The following is a 13,114-nucleotide window of genomic DNA, read 5'->3' as shown; positions in this document are numbered from 1 at the left end:
GCGGGGGGGCAGCGGTTTGGGAGGAAAAGGGAGGGTTTTTATTTCCCCTGGAGTTTGAAAGGAGGAAGTGAGGAATGCGAGGAATGAGAGTTGGTATGAAATGCAGGCGGCCGAGGGAGGGAGGGAGGGAGGGAGGGGACTGGCGGGGGCGGGGGGCAGAGGGGCCGAGGCGGAGTTGGGAACAAAACCCGGCGGGCGCTCCCGGCCGGGGCCGTGCGTGACCGGGGCGGAGGGAAGGCGGGCAGGGGCCGGAAGAGGGGCCCGCGGGGCGGGGGAAGGAAACTCCGGCAGCGGGGGAAGGGGCAGCGCTGGGAGCGGCCGGGACGCCACCGCCGCCGCCGGGAATCGGGAGAACTTGGAGTTCCCGGGAACGCCGCCGCTCGCCCGGTGCTTTCCCTGGAGGCGGCTCCCGGGCTCCCCCCGCGCTGCGGAGCCCCGCAGGGACCGGCCGTGATTTCCACCCGGCCCGGCCCCGCAGGGCAGCGGGGAACTCGCCCGCCCAGCCGCAAAGCGGGATCTCCCCGTGGCTCTGCTCAGGCTCACGTCGGAGCGGCTCCTTTCCTGCCTGTCCATACGGGAATGCCGGCGGGCTGCGCTGGAAAATGCTGATGTGAGACCGAGAATCGCGCCGGGGTTGGGAAGACACAGCCCCAAAACAACAGCAGTAGGAAACCTGCGAGTTTAGTAAATGTAACTACAGCCTCGCAGCAGCTACATCAGCAAAACAAACTTTTCCGCGGCTCCAGCAGGGGATTCTGGTGTGCACAGAACTACCTGTGAAGAGTTACAACCATGGTCGGCTTTCTTTAAAACTTCAGTATATTGAAGAAACTGAGGGGGTTTTTTGTAAGAACCCAAAGCTAAAAAAGTTCCTAACTTTCAAATTGCAGTGACCTGGAAACGGGTCCTAAATGTATCCTAATGTCTCAGAAACCAGATGGCAAAACCCATAAACTTCATAAAAATAAGGGTTTCTGATACAACTGTAGGAATTAGGAGTATATACGGTATAAATAAAATGATGTCACAAAATTAAGTGAAAAGATTTTGGTAGGGGGGTGTTTTGCTGGTTTTTTTTATCTGAAGCCCTGTAATGAATTAATTTAGTCACTGTTTCTATTAAGCTATATGCATTTTTTTTTTTTAAGCCCCTATGTATATGAAAGGTAATTCACTTCTCATCACATATTCAATGAGAATTCTAGGCCAGGTCTCATTAATTATGTGACTAACATTGTTTTGCTCCCATTTCCTTGCCAAATCAACACAGCTCAAAGAGAAGGAATTGAAACCTATTCCTTCCTGTGAATCATCACACAAATTGTTTGCAGGACTTCAGTCGGTTGCAGATGGAAACTCACTCAGAACACAGGTTTTTTAGTGGTGGGTTGTTTGGGAATTTTTACTGGAGCTAATGCAGAACCAAACTATTCTGCTTAGAACAGAAAGCTGAGAGAGTTGGGCAAACTTATCTAATTTGCCAGCCCTATTTGTACTCTATCAGAATTATTTTCTCATGCAATTTTCCCTCCTCCCCCCAGTAAATTAGTATTGCTTTTCCTATAATAAATAAAGGGCTCAATTCAATCAAGCTTTAAAAAAACCCCTTTGTTTTCACCATAATTTTCAGCTGTTTTGTTGCAGACAGTGCAATGGGTTGCCTTGTATGGAGATTTTAATTTAATCAAATTAAATCACCAAAATTCCAGCCTCTGGAATATATCCACCCATTTATGTATTCTCTGAATTGAATGTTAAATTACCAGAGCAGGTTATGGCTACCATAGACTTTACCTTAAAGCATGTTGAAGTTAGTTTGCTTCTGGATTTTTCTCCCATTCTGGAACAAGAGAAGTGACCTCCAGCTTCCAGTGAGGAAAAAATAATTCAATATTGAACACCTTAAGGGATGCAATGAGAAAACAGAAACTGTAGAGTGTACAGTTCGAAAAATACAAGAGTTACCACTGGTACAGGATCTCTGCCTTCTTTCCTGGCAGGGCTTTCCATTGCTGCCTCCTCACAGTGGGAGCTGGCTGTTTTCCCTGTTGGTATCAGCAGTGCACATCAGTGTTGCTTTTCGACTCTTTTTTGTAACTGTACACTGGGCCAGATCTCTTGGCCCTGGCATCACTTTAGGGACTTCCTTAGTTCTGAGCTAGTTCTAAACTGCAGTTAGGTACAACAGCTTGTTCCTGTGGTAAAGATGAGATTCCTGACTCTGTGAAAGAAGGAATCTGTCCATAGCTCAGTTTCACAGGACTACATACAAACTCTTAACTCAGCTTGTAAATCACAGGGAAGGGTTTGCTTGTCTTCTGTACCAGGAGCAGGAAACCTAATTCAATGTCAGCTGAGAGATTTACAGACCTGTTAATCCCACCAAGTAGAGGAACACACTTAGTGAAGTATAATAATTATGCTAACAGCAACAAAAGTCCTACTGCTACCAAGCCCAGCATCAAAACTTCAGTGAGAGTGGGACTCAGCTCCAAAAGAGCAAGGAATCGTTCACTGTCTTATGTTTGTAAGCCCAAGAGCCTGTAGCAGCCTAGGAGCCATTTCCATCTGCTAGGCCTGCCTTTAGGATTCCAATTTAACCCTTTAATATGATTCTTTAACGTCTCTCTGGGATTTCAAGGATGTTACATTTACATGTATGCAACTAATATTACTGCATGAAGAACAAATGCCCAGTCATGTTTCCCCACTTAATTTTCTCTCCCCTCTAAGAATAACTTGGCTCAGATGGAAATAGTGGGAAAAACAGAGGTGCTTGAAGAATAGGGCTTGCATGTTGAGAGTTGTGCCAGTTTCTGATTATCAGATCCATCTCCTCTCATCTCCTCTTATTGAGGTCCCTACATCTCTCAGTGGAAATAGGAAAATATAACCCATTTTGATGTTTCGATTTTGAAATATAACCTAAATTTATGTTCTTCCTAGCCTTGTATGACTTCAGTACCTGATTCAGAAAACCATGTTCATGTACTTCAACAGTTGAATGGGCTCAGATGGAAGGCAGGAAAATGCAGTAAGAACCATCTCAATTGCCCTAGCTGGATGCTGGGAAAAACAATAAAAACATGGGGCAGAGAAATGGAACTAGCTTAAACAATCAAATAGAAACCAAGAACTATAGGGTAAGACCTGATAATGGTGGGGGGCTAAAAGTGTTACAGAGACTACCCTTACATTTATTCCCAGATTTCTAAGTGTATGGGAAAAATACCCAACAGCACAAAGAAAGAGAACTGAGAATTACAAAGGAGAAGAGGGAGTAAGAAGACAGATGATATTTAAGAAGATAAGAAGAAACTGATGTAATCAATCATAGAGAAGAAACAAACTACACCCACAAGTGACAGCAAAATTTTAAAAATCATTCAGAATTAAAGACTTTTCAATATATAAATTAGTTTATTTTCATTTAGATATAAAAGTTATAAGTACAATTAATGTAAAACAGTATCTGATAAAGACCACTGAATCAGTTAATCTGTCTGCATAATTTGACTGAGAGGCTGTAACAGGATCATTTGATGTCAACAAATAGCTTTAAGAGTCACTGCTGACAAAGCTAATTAAGTAAAAGGATGCTAAATAAAAGGATGCTTTCTGGGCACACAGAAAATCGTCTTGAATCAGAAGTTAGCATCCTACCTTCGGGTGGCCCCACAATAGCATAAGGCAATTTCTTTCAAACATTACTAGTCAGAGAAATAATCAGACAGGTTCACAAACTGCCTTCCTTTCCTGGACGGGCAGAATGAATGCTGAACCATCAGCCAAGACTTCAGAAGAGCACAGCTGAAAAACACTGCCAGGTCTCATCCTCAGCCTGATGAGCAGGAAGGCACAAAACAGATCCATCAGCATTCAAGTTCTCTTCAGACTGCTTTTCTGATAAGATCATCTCAAGGAAATATCTCAGCAGCTACTGAAAAATGAATATCTGAAAGATACTAGAGCTGGACTTCTCAGCCTCAATTCATATTTTACAGTTAAATACAGTGCTTACTTTGTGATTACAATCATTATTCTTTCTGGCAATATCAGAAAACGTCTTCACAAAGTTTTGTTTATTTGAAAGCACAAGTGATATCTACTGCTGCAAAGACTCCAGAGACCAAAAGCGATGAATGTGCTCTCTGCAGCTTGAAACAGAGTTAGTCTGCTGACAAGAACAATATCCAAAGCTGGAGAACACCTAAGTCTTGTCCCAGTAGAGGGAGAGACTTCTCCAAACCATGGTGAATATGTGTAATAGGCAAGAAGCAGGCGAGACAGTAACTGTTCTCTGCTTCAGTACACAGGGGTGTGCACTGAGCCCTCCGTGCTGCAATCCACTCTGGTGAGTTAAGGCCACATGAATCAAGTGTTCCATGCTGTGACACACAGCCTCCATACTGTACATCCAGTATTAAAAATGGAACATTGGAAGGACACATTGCAAAGCCTTGTGGTACAATTACATTAAACTTACTGATCCCTTTGAAAATACCTGTAATCTCTTTTTGAGGTAACTCTTTATAGTCAGGTTAAGATTATTTATACAAAATCTACTTTAATATGTCATGCCTTGAGATAATCTCACATAAAAAAAAATTGGTCACAAACTTATACCTAAAAACATAGCAAATTTCATGAACAATGGCAAAATTAAAAAATATTTCTCATCACTTTACAGTCTAGATTCAACCAATCAGAACACTGCTTTTCAGAAATGGTACTGAATATTGTTACAATACTAACTTCTGCCAAATTCAGTCAGAATCTATCATCTATTCAGTCTCATTTTTCACATGGTTAGAAGTAACAGAAGTAGCAATAAAAAAATGAACAGAAGTAGCAATGAAAAAAAATCCCTTTTCACCCACTGAAAAGGGAGTGTTTGAGATTTGATTGTTTTTCTTTTGGTAAAATGGCTGTCAAGGGACAGAGAGAAATTAGAATATTGAAAGGGAAATGGAGTATTAATCTTAGCAGACAATCATTCCACAGAGTAAGAGTGTTGTATTAGAGCCAATGTCTTATTCCACCTGTTTCTTTTTTTCTGAATTCATCTGATCAGGAACTCTTGAGTAGCATCATCTCCCAGGCCTTGTGGAAGCTTCAAGTTAAATGAACATTTAGCCATTATTTTCCTAATCCTAGCTGCAAGGAGTTCCAATAAGTGGACTTAGCCCACTCTCATGCAGCATCTTTAAACAAGGATTCTAACAGCAGAATCAACAGCATTGACAGAAACATCACCTAGATTTCTTGTTCTTCCACAATCCATACAGAGGCTGCTCCAAAGGTGGTCTGCTGTCAACTCCCACAAAGCTCTGAAGGCTGGAATTTGTTTTCTAATAAGCCTGCAGAAGTCTGTCCTCCATTTCCCTTCCAATATACTCTTCATTGCTACACCTGGAACTCTTACAAGATGCAGGGGTGGGAGTGAGTTCCATGTTTGATGTCTGTTGTCCCTCATTCACAGACCAATTTACTATCAAAGCTGGAGAGTCCAATAGCAAAGGCCTGAAGAGCACAGAGAGGGTAATTATAGTCCAGAGTGAACACATCTTCTGCTACACGACCAAACTGCATCACAATGTAGTCAGCTGAGGAGAAAAGACATTCAGAGATCAACAATTTCACAGTGAAGGCAAAGAAAAAAATGAACAAACAACAACAACAAAAAAGCCAAACAAAATCCAACCACAAACCCCTTTCCCCCACATCTGCCAGTCCCAAATATATGTGACTGGTGTATCCATCCTTTCCCACCAGAGAGGCCTTGAAATCTGCCCTCTAGAGTGACTGTAATATTCTAGAGATTATTTTTCTTCTCAGAACTAAGCTCAAGCCATTATTTTGCTAGCCTGAAGGTGCTGTATTAAACCTTTTCTTACACTTGAGGAAAGTTTCATTTGCCCCCTCTTTTGCTGCAGTTATGGGCAGCAGAGCCTGCATCCACCCCAGAAAAGAGGAGGCCTTATATAATTTTTCTGACAGCTCAGAAGTCCCCAGTAATCCTGAGCTAGCTTCCTTTACCCAGCTTCCCTCCTCTAGGAAGGGTGTCCTATTCCTCCCAACCCTCATGAAATAAATTAGGTTCTCTCTGTTTAAGTAAGTCCCACACACCCTCCACCAGACTCTTACGGTCATTGTCATGGACAATCTGGAAGTTCTTCACGGAAGCCTGAGTGACCCTCCCATGGAAGTTCAAAACATAGGACTGAGTATCATCATTCCAGACTGGAGCCTTGTTGTGCAACTCAATAAGGTTCTCTAAATTTTTGTTTTGCCATTTTGACAGCAGACCTTCATGCTCCTGTTCAGAAGAAAGAAATATATTTATCAGATTTGGAATGGCTCTGCCTCTGAGCACCACCTCTTGTGTGTGCACTCTGTCACTGTTTAATGAAACAAATGACATCACTTAAACTCAGTAGGACTGAGTACTTTCTGCCAGGAAGATACTCTCCTAGATTCCCAATCCAAGCATTCCTTTTCACTTGATAAAGTAAAAAGAGTGACAGGGAAGGAAGTGTGTGTACAGGAAAGGGAGCAATTCAGAGCCCACAGATAATTGCCATCCTGCTGGCATGAATCCCTTCTGAGTCTCATAATCTTTCTCTGATCCTGTTGCATCTAGTTTCCATTTCTAACATTCTAGACTTTGAAATAAAAGAAAATAATCTACAATTAACTGCACAGTGCCAGGCCCTGAGGTGCTTCAGTAGAAAGTCCAAAGGCTGCAGTAGAATGTAAGGTTAAATGTCATCCTATTGGGTCTAACGAGTGATGCACAGTATGAAAACCAAAAAGAATGCAAAGAGGAAGTAAAACAGCACATTAAATTTGACAAATTATGAATTACAAGGAGATTCAGGTTATAGTGAAATATAACATATTAATTTTAAAAGTTCTGCAAAAAATAAAATCCAAACTATATGTGCTAAAACTCTGAAGAAAGAGTCCAAGCTTAAGGTACTAATAGGAAAAAATGCTCAAAAAACAATCTGTTGTGGAGTTCTGACTGATACAGTTATAGAATGTGCTTCAGTATCCCACAAAGATACTACAGCAGATTTTTAAGGATAACCTAAATAAAACTTCCTGTTCAATTTAGTTACTTTTTAATTTTATCTTTATTTACTTTTTAAAGATGCAAAACAAACCCCTGAGCACTGGAACCAACTAAGTACATTTAGATTTAGGGGAGAAAAATAAAGGCAGGGCCAATGGAACCATTACTATACTAATGGAAGAGGTGGCAACACCAATTGCAAGATGATGAATAAATGACCACTTCCAGATACCATTTTTCTGACCATTCACAAGAATTAAATCTCTTTTCTGGGCTGTTGTGACTCTTAATTTCCATTCTTGAAGATTTTTTTCTCTGACCTCAGGAAATACTCTCTTGTCCTACTCATATCTACTCACAACTTGGCTGCAAAAACCATTTTCTAGCTTAAAACATTGACCACGCCTTTCAGTTGGTACCTCTTCTTTGGTCTTGTGTCACCAAACATAAATCTCACATTAAAGGAACCTAACAATTTTCATCACACACCTTAACATACCTTCAGAAAATGTTCTGTAAGCTTTTAGCTATAACGCCTCTCACAGCTATGAGAAATCCTCACTAAATAGTCACAACAAAACTCCATCCTTCTCCTTCAAGAATCCTCCTTTTCTGCTACACCTACAAAAAGGCTAACAGCATTCTGATCAAAAATATATTCATTCTCTGGCTGTTGTACCAGCAGTACCTTGTCTGTCTATTGCCCATCTGTTGCAATCCACATCCTGGCTAAGAACATGAGCTCCTGGGAGAAGCAAATGTGTCCTCTGCTCATCTCCAACCCTCAGTACAACAGGGTCCCACTGTGAGGGCAGCTTGTAGGTGCAACAGCAACAAGGTAGAGATAAGGAAATCATATTTAGGCTGACCAATGGACCCATAAGGATACAAACCCTATCCAGAAAGCTACAGATTAGGTAGAAGGCAAGAACAAATTAATCAATACATTTAGGCAACATTGTATTTACTCTCCAGGAGACTCCTAAAGCTCTGGCTCCTAAAATTCCTGATTGTCAGTCACACCCAGGCCTCTACAGGGAAGTTTTAACTTCTTCCTTCAATCTGAAACATGAGCAAACTTTTTAACTCACATTTCGTGGACGGATTGGAATTCGCTTATGATTCATGTTCATTCCTGGGATGATTACAGACATTTTTCTGGGACCCTTAAATCCTAAGATATTCGTTTCCTGAAAGACAAGGAAAGCCATTATTTTCAGTAAATGACATACTTCACCGCAGAGAAGGAAAGACAGCATCACCATTTGTATCACCATTTGTACTAGATTTCAGAATTTTGCTGGCTACAACTGTAGCAGCAGTTATCTAACTGCAACTGTGTTTAATCACTGAGGATTGCTTCCTCTCCCTTTCTCATTTAGAGAACAGGTTAGGAGATACACATGCTGTTAACAAATTTGGAGTGCATCTCTTAGCCTACTGAAACATCTACAACAAAATTAAACAAGTGCAACTTCCAGGCATAAGTTTTTTGCACCTGAGGCAGTAATGTGCTGAAATCTTGCTAGGGAACAAGGCTTAAGTATGATAAAAGGCAAAATATCTTAACCTGACTTTGTTATCTGTACATCACCAGTTAGCCTAAAATGTTCTTGAACAATGAATTACATTTTTCTTCAGGTGCTGTTATTTGCGTTTAAGAACACACCTACAACCTCCTCTCAAATCATACTGTTTTTTAATGTTTAAGAACAGACCCAGGAAGGGAAGTATTCAGCAACTATCCAAGCTTCAATCTTAAACAGATTTTACCAGAGTAATGAAGGAGACTACTCCAAATGGATTGAGTACAAAAAGCAAAGGAAAAAAAGTCTTGGTATTCTCAAATCATTCATTTAACAGTATCAGCCAATATCCAAGGGCCCATTTAAAGTATTCTGTAACAATGTCAGTGATAATCTTTAAAATTCTCAAAGGCCAATTAAAAGCCATAATCTTTTAGAAGTACTGAATTGATTGACAGAAGTGATATAGCTTCTCCTAACACATTAATGCATTTTGCAGACACAGACAAAGGTTTTTGGAGCTGCAACCTCTACTACTTCACTTAAAAAAAAATCTAGGAGCATGTATAAGAACGAGGGTATTGATTTTATTCATATTTAAATTTTACTAACTCCTTGTAGATAAAAGTTCAGAATTCTGAAAAGCTGACTTTATTACCTGCCTGTGCTCGTGATAACACCTTACTGTGTCCAGCTAGGTAGGAAACTGAAGAATACTATATACAAAGAAAACATCTAGTGATACTTCTGTAAACGGGCTGGTATTGGAATTATCACATGATTTTTTTTCCCAAGTGCCATTAAGATCAGGAGCAAAAGCAAAAAATCAAGATGATTTGCCGAGTAATTACTCAGCCGAGTAATGCATCTTTAAGCTTCTATGAGAAAAGTAAAAACACCTCTGAGAAAAATAAAAAATCCTTCCACCTGGCAGCAATTGTTTTGTAGAGAACCTCAAATTTTCCTCAAACCATGGGACTAGAATACAAAACAATGTAACATGAGAACTCTCATGTAATTCTGTAGTGTCCACAAATCCCTCCTTATTCTGAATCCTATACTGAGGTGATTCACAAGAGCAGAAGAACATCTCTAAAACAGAGCTAGTGAACCACAATTTACTTTGGAACCACATCCTTACCACCAACAAGCTGCTACTGCAATAATACTACCTCCCTCCTCTCCCTCAAAATGCCTTTAGTTCTGCAAAAACTAATTCTGCTTCACAGGGTACTCCAACTTCCTTCTCAGGGTCTAGCAGATCCCAGCTGGGCCAGAGGCAATTCATGTTGTGGCTGGCTCCATGTAAAGCATGTGCTGACTGGCCACACACTGAATAGGCCAGATAAGAAAGTCCTAAGGATTTTAGTTTGGGTGTTTCTCACACTCCTGACATTGATTTTTTTTTTTTTTTTTTTTTTTTTTTTTTTTCATTAAACTTGTAAGGATGTATCTGTGAGGCCTCTGCCTCTTGTTGTATCTGGTTGAAATTGGTCACTTGGTTCCAAAGTTAAGTGGAGGAGGCTGGCAGCAGCACGATTTTGCAAGCTGTGTTTCCTCGGTAACCAGGCACAAAGAAAGGGGCAAAAAGGAAGAGGCAATACTTACATAACAAATAGCTGCAAGCTCCTGTCTTGTATGAGCCTTTTCTGCTAGACTTTGTGCCTTGACTGGGTTAACACCATGGTCATAGACTGTAAATTTGGTTCCCATGAGGTTTGACCTAATGTCAGGTTACAGAACAACACAGAAAAGAGAGGCATCAGTAGAAAGTTTTGTCATCTTCTGAAAGTATTTGTACAACACAGCAAAAACACACATCTGCCATCTGAATCTTCCTGCTGCCAGCTCAGTGAGGTGCTTTCATGATGTGCCCATGTGAATCTTGTAACCTATCCTGGAAAAGCATCTAGACAATTTCTTCTGAGTTGCCACAGTGAATGGTAATGCTGAAGAAGGCTGCCAAGCCAAGTGAATACAGATTACATTGAGCAGAACAACGCAAGTTCATTCTCTTTGAATTTATACCAGATTGCCAGTCATAACCACAACTCAAACTTAAAATCCTATCTCAACTGTCTATCTATAGTTTTCATCTGTGGTTCTCACCTGAGTTTTCCAATGAAACTTTCCCCTTTCCGAGATAAATCAGTTGGGTCAACCGATATGAGGTAATTGGATGTTTTGCTCTTCTTTCTTTTTCTCCCTGCAAGAAGGAATGTCTGAAAAAACAAAACTTTGATCAAGAATGATGCTTTGTAAGAATGCAGAGGCATTGCTATCCAAACTGTTATCTTTTAATTTCCCATATGCATTTTCTTTTTTGTTTGTTCTGTGCTAATATTACTGTCTCCACAATTTTGTTCTCTTCCAAAGTGCCCAGCCTGAAATCCTATCCCTCCACAAGCTCACTTGGCAGTCTAGAATTATTGCAACTGTCCTTTCTAGTCTTCCCTCCTTTTCTTCTGGAGCAAATCAGTCTTCCTGCTCTTTTTTAACATTTTTATACCTTTTCAATTTCATCTTTCATTGTATTATGGCTTTTAAACCACAATACAATACTAATTACGTGCTAATTCCCTCCTTTGTACCTTGGCCAAATATAAGCTGTCTTCATCTGCATGATGGCTCCCCTCAGCTACTGATTTCTTTACCAAAAGCTCTCCCTTGCACCAAAAATATTCTGTGGTAGGAGTACAATAGCCAAGATAATGTGTGCTGCTCCCAATACCTTTTTGTTGTCATCCCTTTCCAGATGCATGTAGTAAGTAGGGAAGAGCCCCCGGTCCATTCCCTTTTTATCTCTGGTGATTCGGCACTTCACACTAATTCCACGGGGTGCAGGGCGCAGTGCAAAATCCTCCAAGTTCTCTACTTCTCCCAGCTGTGCGTCTGCCTGAGGGGATGGACTACAGGAAGCACCTGTTTCCTATGGGAAGAAGCATCATATTAGCAAATTAATATCAGATCAGAGACTCCGGTATTCCACAAGAAAATAGTGGTTTATTGAAATGTAAGATATCATGTCTCCCGAAGATACTGGGGAAAAGAAGGTTAAACAAGATACCACCTGTGTTTCCTCAGAAGAAAGCAGCTGAAGGTTTTACTCTGAGGAAAGACTAAGTCTCCAAGGGGAAAAGATAAGTGTCCATTAAGCAGACATGAGTGATTTGCTACAAAGGGGGAAATAGGATGAGATGCTGTAAATATTTTAAGCAAAGAACCTCTTTGCTTTTAGAACTTCAAGGGCTGTGGAAAATAAAACAGTATGATAAAGCAGGACTGATGGATGCTGCAGTAAGATAGGCTGGGATTTTGTGACTGAAATGAGTGCTGAGATTTTGTTGGTTCAGAACAGTAGCAGAAATGGAGTAAGCTGCTGGTGGAACCATATCAAGTAAATGTTGGAAGAGCCTTAGAATCTGTATAATCAGGATGCATAGGGTAATCAAAGGAACTGGAATTCTAATGGAAATCTGGTACAGGTCATTAAAGTAATTTTTTCTTAGAGGCAGCTGAATCCTGTGAATTGTAGCATGCAAAAGATTCTTCTTTGACTGGGGTTTCAAGATGAGGTTGGAGGTTTATCCCATTCCCAGCTATAGCCAGTAGAAAACCTGAGTGAATAGCACAGACACTCATACATAAATCTGAAATTCACTAGTCTCACCCCTTCCCCCCTCCAGCACCCACCACCCTGTATCTCCAGCACTTTGCACCCACAGCCCAGTTTCCCAAGAAGCTGACACCGACCTCTTGCACTACTCCATTACTAGTGCAGGGCAACATACACACAGTACCTCACAAATACACTCAGGTGAGACTCCCACAGCATGGACTTTGAAGGCTTTCCAGCATCTGTGCTCAAACCCCATGGTCTTTATGCAGTCTGAGTCAGCTCAGACCCTGTGTCTTCCTGATGCTGGTCTCTTCCAACTCACTGGCTAGTCCAGTACATAATTTGTCAACATATGTATATAGGCATGTATGTATATCACACACATGAACATATCCACACAAGAAATAATTATAAGTGGAGTTTCAGAAAAGAGTGGGACATGCTGAAGCAGTCAAGGCACAAGACTTGGGCAGACAGTCATACTGTTTTGCAGTTGTTTACACATATCTGATGCCTTTTACTCCCTTTAATCCCTGTCTTCCCTTGCTTATTACTCCCTGATCCACCTTGATACCCTTCTTTTCACTCTTAAGTTCCTTTCCCCAAACGTCCCATATGATATTTGTCCAATCCCAACATTCTCTGTTCCATTCCAAAATTCTGTTAGGGAGGAAGAAATCCCTCCCATGTTTGCATGGCATTTCAGAACTTCTCTGAGTCATTTTGGTGAATTTTGCAGAGACAATGGCCCAGTCTGTTTCCTTTAGGGGTAATAGTGCTGACTCACTGTGTTCCCATATTCACTGATTAGGCTCCCTGGGATCCTCCACCCACAATTGTTCCTTTGATCATTGCTAAGCCTTTATGTTTAACCCAGTGTCCCTTCAGTCA

At 41.0% G+C, this 13,114-nt stretch overlaps 1 protein-coding gene across 1 annotated transcript in view; it reads right to left on the bottom strand.

Annotated features, from left to right (window-relative positions):
• Positions 1 to 3,431: 3,431 nt before the first annotated feature.
• TULP3 (TUB like protein 3) overlaps positions 3,432 to 13,114 on the bottom strand; it is a 32,189-nt gene continuing 22,506 nt past the window's right edge. The window contains exons 6-11 of the mRNA XM_083854482.1: positions 11,336 to 11,533; positions 10,714 to 10,826; positions 10,213 to 10,327; positions 8,170 to 8,268; positions 6,148 to 6,319; positions 3,432 to 5,606 (exon numbers count right to left, since the gene is read on the bottom strand). Coding sequence (XP_083710608.1) covers positions 5,473 to 5,606; positions 6,148 to 6,319; positions 8,170 to 8,268; positions 10,213 to 10,327; positions 10,714 to 10,826; positions 11,336 to 11,533 — 831 coding nt within the window. The 3' untranslated portion in view covers positions 3,432 to 5,472. The remainder of the gene's footprint in view (positions 5,607 to 6,147; positions 6,320 to 8,169; positions 8,269 to 10,212; positions 10,328 to 10,713; positions 10,827 to 11,335; positions 11,534 to 13,114) is intronic.

The sequence above is a fragment of the Zosterops lateralis genome, assembly GCF_965231275.1.
Source record: "Zosterops lateralis genome assembly, chromosome: 2".
Taxonomy (NCBI): Eukaryota; Metazoa; Chordata; class Aves; order Passeriformes; family Zosteropidae; genus Zosterops; species Zosterops lateralis.
Note: the sequence above shows the minus strand (reverse complement) of the source record. Positions and strands in the feature narration are given on the sequence as shown.